The 14,934-nt window shown below is 40.6% G+C and overlaps 2 protein-coding genes across 2 annotated transcripts; one reads left to right on the forward strand and one right to left on the reverse strand.

Annotated features, from left to right (window-relative positions):
• Positions 1-704: 704 nt before the first annotated feature.
• On the forward strand, positions 705-1,736 carry LOC110716357 (uncharacterized mitochondrial protein AtMg00810-like). Its single transcript, XM_021894976.1, has one exon. It carries the CDS (start codon positions 705-707, stop codon positions 1,734-1,736), a length of 1,032 nt encoding a protein of 343 aa, XP_021750668.1.
• Positions 1,737-11,255: 9,519 nt separating this feature from the next.
• Positions 11,256-12,757, reverse strand: LOC110716293 (protein synthesis inhibitor PD-S2-like). The gene is made up of 2 exons (XM_021894905.1): positions 12,609-12,757; positions 11,256-12,375 (listed from the first exon to the last, which is right to left on the reverse strand). The coding sequence occupies exon 2, from the start codon at positions 12,367-12,369 to the stop codon at positions 11,530-11,532; it is 840 nt and encodes a 279-aa protein (XP_021750597.1). The 5' UTR covers positions 12,370-12,375; positions 12,609-12,757; the 3' UTR covers positions 11,256-11,529.
• Between the last annotated feature and the right edge of the window lie 2,177 nt (positions 12,758-14,934).

Below are 14,934 nucleotides of genomic sequence, written 5' to 3' on the forward strand. Positions count from 1 at the left end.
AAATCATAGGGGTTACAAATGTTATGATATATCGAGTCGAAAGATTATAATAGCTAAGCATGTTTAGTTTGATGAGTCGGTCTTTCCTTTCTCTAAAGTTCATAATCCTAAGTCACATTCTTATGAGTTCCTAGGTGAGTTCATGGACGCCTTGGACACTCCCTCTCTTCACCATGCTATTACTCCTCATATAGCTGTACCTGATAGTGTCACCTTTCCCACACCCACTGTCATACAACACCCTCCGCGAGATGCTGGCGGTCCTATAGTGGCTACCGCAGGTGACCTGCAGTATGCTTCCTCTCCACCCAGCTCATAGCAGACCACTCCGCAGGCTGCATGTGGTGCGTCTTCTTCCACCGCGGACGTGCTGCGAAGCACTCTGCCACCTGCTCACGCTACAGCCCCCCCTTCACCTCCTATCACCGCTACTCTCCTACTCCACCCTCCTCCACCATCTCTCATTCCACGACTACGCGTAGCAAGCATGGAATTGTTAAGCCTAATCCCAAATACCACGCTCTTCATACCTTTACCTCCATATCTCCCATTCCAAAGAACCCGGTCCATGCCCTTCATGACCCTAATTGGAAAGTTGCTATACAGGATGAATATGATGCTCTTATTAAAACCGGTACTTGGGAGTTAGTCTCTCGCCTGGATAATGTCAATATTATTCTTTCATTGTGGATTTTCGGCATAAAATGAAATCACATGGCTCGCTTGAGAGACATAAGGCTCGTTTAGTTGGTGATGGTAAGACTCAAAGAGAGGGGATAGATTGTGATGAAACTTTTAGCTCGGTTGTCAAGCCGGCTACCATCAGACTGGTTCTTAGTATTGCATTATCTAAGTCTTGGTCAATTCATCAATTGGATGTTAAAAATGCATTTTTACATGGTCATTTGAATGAAACCGTTTACATGTATCAACCATTGGAGTTCAAAGATCCTACTAGACCTGATCATGTTTGTCTGCTTCGAAACTCTCTTTATGGTTTGAAACAGGCTCCTCAGGCTTGGTATCAACGATTTACTGACTTTGTGGCATCTATCGGATTTGTTCATAGCAAATCGGACAACTCTCTATTCATTTATCACCATGGTAATGCTACAACTTACATTCTATTGTATGTTGATGATATTGTTCTTACTTCTTCTTCCGAATCTCTTCGCCAACAAATTATTTCCAGACTCAGTTCTGAATTTGCTATGACTGATTTGGGTGAACTTAGTTATTTCTTGGGTATTACTGTCTCCCGTACTAAAACAGGTTTATTTCTTTCTCAAAAGAAATATGCTCAAGAAATTATTGAAAAAGCAGGGATGTCAAATTGCAAGTCATCTGCTACTCCTGTAGACTCAAAAGGAAAAATGAGCTCACAATCCAGCACTCCGTATGATGATCCCACTTTTTACTGGAAATTATGTGGTGCTTTGCAGTACTTAACTTTTACTCGCCCGGATATTTCATATGATGTACAACAGGTTTGCTTGTTTATGCATGCTCCGTTGGTTGAGCATATGTCGGCTTTGAAACGTATTATTCGGTACATTCAAGGTACATCTGATCTTGGTCTGCATTTATTTAAGTCATCTGTGTCTTCTCTTCTGTCTTACACGGATGCCGACTGGGGTGGGTGTCCAGATACTCGTCGTTCAACGTCCTGTTATTGTGTTTTTCTTGGTGATAATTTGATTTCTTGGTCCTCTAAGCAGCACCCTACTTTGTCTTAGTCTAGTGCTGAAGCTGAGTACCGTGGGGTTGCTAATGTTGTCTCTAAGTCCTATTGGGTTCGGAATCTTCTTCTTGAGCTTAAATGTCCTATTTTGTAAGGCGACATTAGTTTATTGTGATAATGTTAGTGGTATATACTTATCAAGTAATCCAGTTCAACATCAACATTCTAAACATATTAAAATGGACATTCATTTCGTTCGCGAAAAGGTCCAACAAGGCGAAATTCGTGTTCTTCATGTGCCTTTCCGCTATCAGATTGCATACATTTTCACCAAGGGTCTGCCTAGAGTTTTATTTGATGATTTCCGGGGGTCTCAACGTTCGCCGACCTACCGTTTCGACTGAGGGGGTGTGTTAGATTTATGTAAATAATCTGTTATTGTATGTAATAGGTTGTAATTATCTTTTGTATTATTGGTAATTATCTTTTTATGGTAATTATCCTAAGTTAGTTTCTGCCTAACTGATCTTTGTATATATTGATGATTTTGAGTAATTAGAAATCACGGCAAATATTCTTTCAGAAACTAGTTGTGGAATAATTGAGATAATATGTACGTATAATTATTGAAAAGCTATTGGGTGAAACTTGCCTAACTAATGACTTCGTGAGACAAACACAAAATAAGAAAAGACTAACCTTTAAAATGTTAAATTAATTATGATGATATCATCCAAGTAGTTATTGATATCATTCAACTAACAATTAACCATGTCATCCAACCAATTAATTATATCATCCAACCTAGACATTAAAAAATTAAATATATCATCCACGTAGTTACTATTATGAATAATGTTTCGGGGTTTTCTTAGTGTGCTGCGGGAGAGTTACAATTCCAAGACTGACTTTTGGACGCTTGTACCTGCAAACGGAGACTCCTATGGGTGGGAGTTCCGCCTCCGACGATCAAGTTAGAACGTGTATGAGGAGTAAAGTGCGGAAAGTAAAAGGTCTCTCTTGGATTCCAAGAGAGTATCTACAATGTGTAATTGCTCAGTTCGAGGTGTCAGGTGTCTGACTTTCTCTGATTGTGAGTTAATGTGAATTAATTGTTTTTTTGAATGATGTTCCTCATAGGGAAACATCTCCCTTTGATAGGGTGTTGGAAAACATGCCCAATACTAGGTTTTAGTAAACCTAGGGCTGACTGGGCTTTGCCTAGGTATTTGGGCCGTAGAAGGCCATTTTCCTGATGGGCTATTTGTCTGCCATGTGTCGTGGCCTAATTGGTCCATCTTGGACCTCTCACGAGGTGACATGTGGTGGACTCTGGTTGGTCCAAGTGGATGACACGTGGCAGGACTTTGAGTGGTCCACGTGGCGGGGAAAAACCCCCTAATCATTTGCCCCTCACAGGGGTGACGTGGCATGCCACGTGGCGCCTGTGACAGGTGTCACGAGGCTTTTTTTTTTTTTTTTTTTTTTTTTTTTTTTACTGTCTCTTGGAATTCACCCCCCTATAAATAGGGGATGTCCAAATCATTTGTTTGGACGTTTCCAAAAAATTCTAGAGAGCTTTTGTCTGTTTCTGAGAGAGAGCTTCCGACTGCACCAGATCGCCTGTTTTACAGACCGCCTGCTCTTACAGTCGCTGTAGACTTTCAAGTTCTTCCATCTTCATCAACTAAAGGTAACCGTCTGTTTCTTTTTATTTTCTCGTACTTTGTTTTTCTTTTGAAAATGGTTTCCTAAAAGCACACCGCACGACCTAGGTTAGTGATCAGCCGGTCACCGGGGACGGCTAAATCTAAAACTAGGAGTGCCGACTGCCCCTTGCTGGATCACCCTTTGCGAACTGCCCCAAGTCCGACTGTCTATGTGTCTATGTAGGACACCATGGCCGGAACTAAGAGAACAGCAAGGGTCACAAATTCAGACGACTCTTTCTTTCATGCGCCTGTCAGCGAGTTGTCTGACGTGCCGCCTGGTGCCCCAAGTACCCCTAGTGATTCTATTTTAGATGAATCAGGGTAAGAAAATGTTAAGCCAACCTTTTTTGATCTTGCCCGCCAAGCGGACCCTTCATCCGAGAGCTCAGATAGCGATTTTGAGCCAAGCACTTCAAACAAATTTTTGGATGAATCTGAAGAGAGGCACTCTCAGCTAGAGAGTGCCCGAGAGTCCCTTTCAGTAGACTTGGGACCATACTGGGCGGAGCCGTCTGCTGCCAACCGAGAGCAAAACACCGCCTACTATCATCATGTTCCCAAAGGCAGGCGGAAAATGATGGCTGACAAAATTGAGAGCTTTAGAGCTGACCATGTCATGGGACATGGGTATGTAATTTGCACGCCGGATGCTGAGGACACTGTAGTCTGACCCAAGCAGTCCAGCTACAGGGACGCCTGTTTTGGCTATTATGAGGCGGCAATTAAGGCTAGCCTGAGATTTCCTCTACATCCGGCTGTAGAGATTATTTTGGACAGATACTAGCTAGGTGTCTAGCAACTAGCCCCTAACTCTTGGTTCAACATCTTGGGCTATGTTGCCGGCTGTGGAGATGCATGAGGTAGAGCCAAGCTTTGAGGCATTTGCTCATGTGCACTACCTCAGCCGGACCCCAAAGACAAGCGGGACCGACTGGTATCAGCTGTCTAGCCACAAGGGCTATATGATGACTGTGGGGAAGGAGAACAAATGGAAAGATTGGAGGAACACTTTCTACATCATCTCCAGCCCTAGCCCTGACACAGCTAGGAACAAAAAATTTAACAGGTGGAACAAGAATCCACCTTTCCTAACAGGCGGCTCTAAGCTGCCGTTGTTTCCCGTAAAGCCAAAGAAGAGATCCTTGACAGAGGGCTCTTCAAAGTAGACATACAGGCGAACCCCAAGACTGGGGCGAGGGAGTTCATTCCACAAAACTATGTTCCCAAGTATAAGTGGTTATACAATGGGACATATTTGGCCGCCTGTGGCCTAAGTGAAGAGATGTCGTGAGGTAGCTGACCGCCTGTTTAAATGTCTTGTGAAACTTTCATTTATTTTGTGTCAAACTAACTCCTTGATTCATCTTTTGCAGACAAAGCTATGGAGAAGCTCTCGCCCTCTAGAAAGCTTCTGCTCAGTACCGCTCGGCCATCCTTGGCAAGCGGCCAGCTGAAGAATCGCCTGTTGTGCAGGCGTCAAAGGCGAACTTTTAACTGAACAAATTTCATTTAGCTTTTCTGCCGCCTGCCTTTCACTTATTGAGATTATCTTGCAGGGCACTTTAACAAAGCCTTCCTCCTCCTCCCAGCCGGATCCTAAGGTTAGGAAACAGACGGCTGGTGATGTGACGACTCCTGGGAGAGCTAGGAAGCATGAAGCCTCAAGGCCAGGAAGCAATCCACCCCCAAAATCTCCGGCCGTCCCTGCTGGCAGTTGGCAGGGGAAGGAGAAGGAGAAGGAGGCGGCTACTGAAGGTATCAAAGACTTATGTCCATTCCCTTACCCTTTGAGGGTCAAATTCAATCGGCAGTCGCCGAGCACCTCCGAGAGCAGTCGGTCTATTGGCCGAATTTACACCAAGTACTTACAGGGTATTGATTGTGCAGATGTCCCTTAAAGGCCGGATCTGGTTCAGATGGCTAGGTCCATGCTGAAGGCCATCCTTGTCGAGGACAGGGAGTCTGTTAAGGGAGTTGGCACCCTTAACCTTGAAGCCATCTTGGCTCTCCTGCCGAGGTATACTTAGTAAAAAGTTCCTTGTTTGTTTAAATAATTGCCTAGCGCCTGTGACTGACGACTGTTCTTTGGCCGAGTGTAGTCTATGCTGCGAGTGTATGGTCTCCGCAAGCCCCTGAGCGAAAAGAACAAAGAGGTAAAGGCTGCGAAGGCCCGGGCCGCCTCTGATTATGACAAAGCTATGTTCCAGATTACACAAAACGAAATTCTGACCACTAACATACTGTATTTTCAGGCGTCTGCCAATTTGCAAGTCAAGAAGGACTTAGAGGCGGCCCAGAAGAGGATCTCAGAACTGGAGAAGTTTGTATCGGACCTCAAGGCTGAGCTCGCGCCTCTATAAGAGGCGGACTAAGAAGCAGCCAGCCTCCGCAATCGGGTGGACAAGCTGAAGCAACGGCTGGCCAACTAGGAGACCAGCTTGCCAAAAAATTTACCTCTAGAGCCGACGAGGAGAAATAGGCGCTGGTCAAGGACATGATGGAGGACAACAACTTCATCATGGAGATAACCTGGGCGGCTCTCTTCCTAGAGACCATCTATGACAGCTGGAGGAATCAGTTTGCCACCTGTACCCGAGAGTACAATGACAATATCATGGGGCAAGACCATGGCTAAGAAAAGGAGGGTGGCGAGTCTTCTGATTCCACCTCTGGGGAGTCGGACCAGGAGGAGGAGGCGGATGGCGAGAACAAGGAGGAGGACCCGGCTGGGGACTAGAAGGATGTGGCTCCCGAATCTGAGGACCAAGGGGTCGGGGTTTATTGACAATTTTAAATTTTAACATTTCTGTCTGTCACCTGGCCGACTGTTTGTATTAATCATCCGACCGTTTTTGCTGGTATTCTCCAAATTTTGAAGTTTTTGAATTTTTGCTTTTCATGAATTTTACTAAGTGTATGTAACCTTTGTTTTCATGAATGCTTTATATACCGACTGTTCTTGCCCCTTGGCGACTGGCGCCTGGTTTTCAAAGGTGAGTTGATTAACTTAGAATTTTTGATACTTTGAGAGTATTACTAATTCTAGGTCAATCAATCATTATGGTGATTGCCCCAAACCAGGCGGTCAATCGACCATTTCCCAGGCGAACACCTAGCATAACTCGGCTCTCGACCTTATAGTAAACCGCAATATACTAAGTTTGTACTTAGTTTTATTTTATTGATCGTAAATAGTCCGTCTGCTTGGTGCTTGTACAGAACAGGCGCCAATCTGGATGTTTTTAATCAAAGTAGCTTCCACGGTGTTGCTAATTTAAATAGGAATAGTGGCCGAATGTCGTCTGTTTATTACAAAGACAGGCGACTTCATTCGTACCTTTTTGATTCCATTGTAGGTTGAGTGAGTGACTATGAGTTAACCTTTTGAGGTTAATCAGTCTCCGTCACTTGAACTTGGGTATACAGAAGAATCAGTCGGCTGTGGCCGCATGTTGTTTTTCTTTTTACAATTTTTAGTCCATTGATCGTTTCTCGTATGGAAACAGGCGACGCTTGGAATATTCAGCTGTAGTAGTCGCCTTTAGGTTTACAAGTGGTTACTGCTTGCTAACTTTTAGAAGGAATAGTGGCCGAATACCGTCTGTTTGCCAAAAAACAGGCGGTTTGATTCGCACCGTTTAGGTTCCATTCCAAGGTTGCCAGTGTGACTGAGTTAACCCTTTGGGTTAATCAATCTCTGTCACTTTGATTTGAGTGAGTAGAAGAAACAGGCGGTTTTGGCCGCATGGTACCTCTTTATTCGCCAAGTTTTGATTAGCTATTTACTCAAATTATGCCAACTGTATTGTCCCAAGCAATAACAGGCGGTTTCTGACTTAGATTTAAATTGTCTACCGCGTGTTCGTAGTAAAGCAATACGTTTATCTTTGTCTCGGGTCAAACGACTGCGAGGTTGTCTTCAGACACTCGGTTGGCCGTTTGTTTTAGGTTTATAGAGTAATGTGCCACCCAAATGGGAGATGCTCTCTGCGACGAATTCACCTGGATGGATGTCGCCGGACGCTTGCTCTTTTTTGGGACAAACGTATTAGTTTAAATTTATAAGGATCAACCGGCCATGGGCCTCAGGTTAATCATCCGGCCTGTGGCCTTATTAGGTTGTTCAGAGAAGAACAGTTTTACTCATGCAAGATTAAGTGATTAAAATAAATAAGGACGACTGTGTACAGGCGACTTGCCCCACCGAGGAGACTTGCAAAAAACTGAAAAATAAATTGCAAATTTAATTTATATGCTTACATATACAAATAATTTACAAATCTCAGAACTAGTACTTTTTCAAGTAACGTTCAAAGTTCTGGCTAGCTGCCTGCCATTTGGTGTTTCCATGCGGTAGGTGCCGCCTCTAACTTCTTCATAGATTCGGTAGGGGCCATCCCAATTAGGAGTCAGCTTTCCCTGCTCGTTTTCCCTACCGACTGCTTCCATTTTTCGTAGCACAAAGTCCCATACTTTTAGGGGTCGCTTGTGCACTCTTTTATTGTAAGCTCTCGTCATTCTTAGATGGTAGGTCTCATGGCGCAAGGCTGCATTGCCCCTGCGTTCTAGAAGTGAATCCAATGCTAGCTAATGGCCTCCCAGTTAGCCTCTTCGTCATAAAGCATGACTCGAAGAGTCGGCTCATAGTGCTCAATAGGCAGAACAACCTCTGCCCCATAAACCATGAGAATGGAGTTTCACCAGTCGCCCCTTTTTCAGTCGTCCTGATGGCCCATAGAACATGCGGTAGCTCGTCAGCCCACAGGTCGCCAACTCTTTCAATCTTCTTTTTGATGCCATCAGAGATTAACTTGTTAAAGGCTTCAACCTGGTCGTTTGCTTGGGGGCGACCAACTGATGCACAGTGAGAGATCCCTTGGTCTCCCAACCAGTTCTTGAGAGCAGGCGTCTCGAATTGAGGACCATTGTCAAAGACCATAGACATGGATACCCCATACCAAGTGATGACATTTCTCCAAATGAAGGAGATGACATCTTTTGTTTTAATTCCCTTAACTGCCTCCGCTTCTACCCACTTTGTGAAGTAGTCGACTGCTACCAAAATATATCTCCGTCTGCCTGTAGAAGGAGTATAGGGACCCAGAATGTCCATGCCCCATTTAGCAAATGGTACTAGGCTATGGATATCCGTCAAATCAGTTGCCGGACGATGGATGAGCTTGCCAAACCTTTGACACTTAACACATTTTTCACCATCTTCATGGCGTCTGCTTCTAGGGTAGGCCAGAAGTAGCCTTGCCACCTGGCTTTCTTTGCTAGGGTCCTGCCGCATATGTGGGAAGCGCGGAATAGTCTTCGAGGACCTCTCGGCCCTTTTCTGGGGTAATACACTTCAAAAGAGGTTGTAGATAGCCTTTCTTGAAAAGTTTCTTTGTGAATCTCAAAGTTAGACGCATGCTTTTTCATTATGATCATCTCTGGGTAAGTATCCGGCAGGGTGTCGTCTGTTAAGTATGCCCGGATGCCATCCATCCAGGTTGAGCTTCGATCAAGGACTCCAATGGGCTCCTCCTCAATGCTCCTTTTTTTCATCACTTCCCAGAAAATAGACCTTGGTGTGTCACAAGAGGCGGATGATGCCAATTTGGAGAGGGCATCCGCCTGGTTATTCTCGGACCAGGGCACTTGACTAAGGTGGAATTCTTCAAGTGTCCCAGCCTCTTCCTTGACCGCCTGTAGATACTTAATCATAGCTGGATGTGTGGCTTCGTAGTCACAATGGTATTGGCTAACAATCAACTGCGAATCAGAACAAGCGTCCACTTTCTTTGCCCCAACGGCCTTACACATGCAGATGCCGGCTAGTAGGGCTTCATATTCTGCCTCATTGTTCAAGGCCTGGAACTTAAAACGCAGTGCATATTCATATTTGTCCCCTTCAGGAGACTGACATATGACGTCAACACCGCAGCCGTTCATTGTGGAGCTCCCGTCCACATATACCTTCCAGACTTGGTTAGAATTTTCTGGATCAGCCGGCCTAGTCATTTCAACAATGAAGTCAGCAAGTGCCTGCCCCTTCACTACTTTCCTTGGCTCAAAGGTAATTTCTAGGCTTTGCATTTCGAGCCCATTTAATCATTCGGCCGGATGATTCCATGGTTGTTAGTGGCCGCTTGTTTGGTTGGTTAGTGTAGACCACGACCGGATGTGCCAAGAAGTAGCGAGTGAGCTATAGCTCGATAGCTCTCATGCGCATGTGACGTGGAAGGCAAGCCTTAATTGGTTTCCTTTCTTGTCTATCCTATATATATACTTCATAACCCCAAAAGTTCATTATGATGATTTTTATTATCATTGAACCCTAAACACATAAACACAAACCTACCCTTTTGAGATATGAGTTGTTCTTGAGCAAATTCAACCTTCGAATTCGGGTACACGAATTATGGAGGTCGTTGTGTAAAACTTGGGGGGCGTGCGTCAGTAGGATACCTGTACCGATGGTGGCGTATTTCGCTTCTAAGTCGGTGGGTTCCAAACCACGGCACAACAGAAGGAGAACAAATCTTTGATTTCGAGAATGACGATTTTGTTCAAGGAAAGTGCTATAACTCTTCATTTTTCACTGGGAATCAACAGGTATTTTTCCAACAATTTCATGTGTAAAGATAAGAACATATAAAAATGATAACGTGAACAGTAGCGCAACTTGTGTTTGGTAGGTGGTGTCACTGGTGTGTTACACATTTCCAGCATAACTTGGTTTTGATTAAGGAAATTTAACAAAAAAACCACCTTTTATAAGAATTTTTTTGTAAGAAACCTCCTTATAATTTTTCTTTTGCAAAGACATACCATAATTAAATTTTTTTGTTGGCAAAACCATACCTTTATGCCGGAAAATGGGGTCAAACTCCATTTACCGGCGTTGACTACCCCAACCCCACCCACGAAACCGCCCCTCCCCAGCCCCATTCACGAAATCACCCCCTCCTTAGCTCCACCCACGAAAGGTCATAATATTCATGTCAATTTTTCTTAATATATATGTTAAATTATGTTTCTAATACAAGCCCTATATCACGTGTCAAATCAGATCACCTGGTATCTTTATACAATAGGAGCTTACCATATCACATCTTTATTTTTTCAAAAAGATATATAAAAAAAAAAAAAAAAAAAAAAAAAAAAAAAAAAAAAAAAAAAACCTACATCTTTAGCCAATAACATGTACTCTATACTAAATGTGACAACCCAGAAATGCTTAATTATACAAAGGCTTGAAGTTGGATCCAACAAGTATATAATTATGAAAAAACCTATTAATTATTATGCTTTTCTATTTACTCAACAAAAATATAGTTCTGTCAAAAAAAAAAAAAAAAAACAAAAAGCAAAAAACAAAAATATAGTTAAGTTGGATTAGATAATTTTTGAATTGTACTAATTTTTGTTCACAATGATTATACGACAGTTAAATACTAAATGTGAAATAACATATCAAATTTAATTTTTTTAGTTTTGAAAAATAATTGTCTTCCTTTGTAATAATTTTTCTAATAAGATTTATTAAAACAAATAAACAATCAATAATTGTTGAACATTTTAAGATCGTAATATACAAGACATATTACAATATAAAACAACCCACAATAAAAAGAGTATTCAAGATAATTATCAAAATTAAGAACAGAATTAAATAAACCTACTCGATTATTGTACAATTTATTTTAAGTAGCAATCGTATCTCAGATATTTGCCAAGTTGCACACTAGTTAAGTATAAAATAATTTCTACTACTTCGTAATCAATAGAATTGTCATTGCGTAGTGCACAGGACAAGATATCATTATTTTGTAATTATTATTTTTTTTTATATTTTTTTTTATATTTTTTTGTTTGATGCAAACGAGGGCCAAGCCCATTTATTCAAAAAAATAAAATAGATTACATAATAAAATGTGGCAAGGCCACCCCTATAAAGTCGTCCCTTAGATGAGCGTTTATTTCGATTGGAGTATCGAAATTATTCTTTAATTAGTCATTATACATAGAGCTTATTTTTTTGGAAGTTTCTTAGCTAGAATACCGCTCACTCCAATCCGATTCCTTTTATTATTTAAATTTGAAAAAAAAAAAAAAAATCGGAGGGGTATACACCACAGTATAGTATTACATAACATACTTAAGGAGTCCCATATCATTTTTTATATCACTCACTTGTGTAACTGTCCATGTTGTACCATTAGGGTATTGTAAAATTAACGCAGGATTGATGACTTTCTTAACAGCGTTCCGAATGCCTTTCGAAATAGCTCCCCAGTTGTTCTCTAACGACAGTATTTTATAATTGTTAGGATTTGTAGTAACGATAGCTCTCCCCTGGATGTACTTGAAACGTGCGGCCTCTGCAACCATTTGAATCGCGATGAGTAGGAACCGAGCTTCAGTTTTGCTATAATCTTTGGCCTTAGTATCCATCCCATAGACCTTTTCCATGTAAGTTTTAAGGTTATCAAACCCCAACGGAAAACTTAATCGGTTTGTACCAGCATTGCTTTCGATTTGACTGTAACTTTCCCCGTACGTTATATTTATGAAAACCTGAACTTCTGGAAAAACTTTCTTTGCCTTATCAATGGTGTCAATGTTAAGATTGGAAAAGAAATGGCCGCGAACTTTGCCTCCAAATTTATCAGCAAAGGCCACTACATACAAGTCGTTTCTACTTAAAGCAAGTGTAACGAATATCTCATTCTTATCCTTTTTAGATTCAAGGTCAACCAAAAGATATGTATCTGGGTTGGTTGGTGGTCGGATCATTGGGATTCCTTCATACACTAAGCTTGGATCCTTAGTTTGGCTGCGTATACTTTGCAGAAAGGTGTTATAAGTATTCTGTGTAGGTTTTGGTTCGAGTTTGAAGGTTACATCAGCTGCATTAACCTGTTGAAGGACGACCCATATAGCTATCGTGAGAACAAGCCATGCCTTCTTATTTTCTTGTTGCATTTTTACCTAGTAGGTTACCAAAAAAAATATGTCAGCACTTTGTTCTTACGAAGTGTATGGAAATCAGGAAATCAAGATGGGAGGAGGAGCAAAAAAGTAATGGTTTTAAAATGGATAAATTATTATAATCAACAAAGTTCATTTTGTAGAAATTGTATAAATTAAGGACCAATTATTATAATAAAAAAAACATGATTAAAAAAAAATAAAGGAAGAGTATGGTGATCAGAGTAACTTACAACAAAACTAAGCCAAAAGCTTGTGTTGAGTGGAAATATTATATCGATGTGTACGTATAACAACAACTAAATATAGTAGAGAGAATGAAAGGTAAGAAAGTAAGAAACCAAGTAATTTAAAGATGTGTGTAGGTTAGAAAATGTTGTCTCTTTATATAGGCATATATGGCACCTAGACACGGGTACTGAATATAGTAGAGAGAAAAGGTAAGAAAGTAATATTGATGTGTATGGCACCTTTCTTTGTTCCAAATTAAATGACACGGTTTGATTTTATGCATTATTCACACAACTTACTTTGATTTGATTTTTGTGATTTTGTTGAGAAAAAACATAGTTATGGGATCGATTCATCTCAGCATCTATTTTTCAAAGATCAAATTTTTATATTTATTGCTAATATGTAATCAAGGATATATAAATTAGTTGTATGCATGGGCAAATATGTAATCAGGATATATAAAATAGTTGTATGCATGGGCAAACGTGCCTGAATGAAATGTATTTTCTAATATAAAACGAACAAAATACAAATTATACGTGGATTATTACTGTATTATCATTTTTTTACCAACTTAAGTTGGAGTTATTTATAAAATAATACAACCACTTTTATTGTATTAGACTTTGCGTGTATCCATCATTTGATGTCTATATTATTTATATTAATAAATTGAGTGCGTGATTGTATATTTGAAAACACAATTTAAGAGACCATTGATCATCAACATAACTGATTTCGCTAGGGAAACGAAAAATTACAGAGTACCTAACATATCAGTGCTTGTGATAATCAGTCTCTTTGATTTAATAAAAAATAAGTGTCGTATAGCGAGAACAAATGATTCATAATACTCCGTAGTATCTATCAAAATCAATATCTTTGCTGTTATTATTATTATTATCTCAAAAAAGACAAAGTCATACAACCTACAAAAAATTAGTGGGAAGCCGAGATACAATCTGGACCCCCACTCCTCTAGCTATAGCAAATCCTATTCTAGTGAAGATATGAGCAGCAGCACGTGCCCTAATGTCTTGAGTCTTCGAGAACTTCTGAATCTGCTTCAGCAATGCAACCGCCTCCTTCTCTAATTCCCCAAGAGTAGAGAAAGAGAAAGGAAGGAAGCTATATCCAATTGCATTATTATTATTATTATTATTTTTGGGTCTAACCCTTGGATCCGCTCTTGCAATCGAGTGTCGGATGCAGATCCAATTATTTGATGTAATTGTTAGAAATTTCAGGCACGAGTGAGGGGACATAAACAAAGCTAACCCTACTGGCTGAAACAATAGCCATTATTGTAGCTACTGCATGGGCAATTAAAGAAGGATGGGAAGATTTCACCATTATTTTTGATTGTCAAAGGCTTGTTGCAAGAATAAACAAAGCTAACCCTGCTGTTGATGAAATGGGGAACCACTATCTGTTTTGCAAGGACCTTCTAAGCAAGACACCAAGGGGAAGGCTGTGCAAGGGGTCTAGGGATTCAGTCAGGGAAGCAGATGTGGCGGCCAGGCAAGCTATGTGCATCTAACTCCTTCCACTAGAAGCACATGGAAGTTAAGCCCATTTTGGATATCTGTGTAATTATTTGCCCTGCTATGCTAGGGTCGGTTGTATGTATTGGCAGTGACATTTCTTTTGGCAACAAACTTTGTATCTCCTCTAACCAACTTACTATGGGTGCTAGGCCACCACTTTTGAGACCACCTTAGCAATGGTGGTTCACTATGTATTTGGACTACGGCCATTAAACTATGTTTCCGACAATTTAAGTAAATCTGGTCGAAATACTTATCTTAAGCCTTTTTAATTTATTTCACATATATAAGTATTTGTTTTTAATACGTAACTAGTATATAAGTAGTGAAAAAAAGTTGAACATGTCAATTGTGAAACGAAGGAAGGAGTAGTAAGATGAGGGAATAAGAAGAAAAGGACAAACAAGCTAAGAGGCACTTTTTGTTTGTTTGGATGGAAATTCTACTCAGCACGTTGTTAGCGTGTGCATTGAGGGCCCTATATAATTGATTTGTTTGGAATTTTGGATGAGAATAAAATAAGAACGAGTAATAAATACAGTATACGTGGTACCATTAAGTCACTATCATACATATTTTCAATGCATGTCTAACGTTTGATTTATCTTGATTGTTTTTATATGCTCAATCATGGAAGCTAATACTCAGTATTATTACTAAATAACAACGCAATGAATCCAAACTATTGATGCATTGTACGATAATGTGGTCCTTATAATTGAGATGTATTGTTTTCATCTATGTTTGGCATCAAGTAAATTTAATTTATATATGGGAA

This window comes from Chenopodium quinoa, unplaced genomic scaffold (assembly GCF_001683475.1).
Source record: "Chenopodium quinoa cultivar QQ74 unplaced genomic scaffold, ASM168347v1, whole genome shotgun sequence".
Taxonomy (NCBI): Eukaryota; Viridiplantae; Streptophyta; class Magnoliopsida; order Caryophyllales; family Amaranthaceae; genus Chenopodium; species Chenopodium quinoa.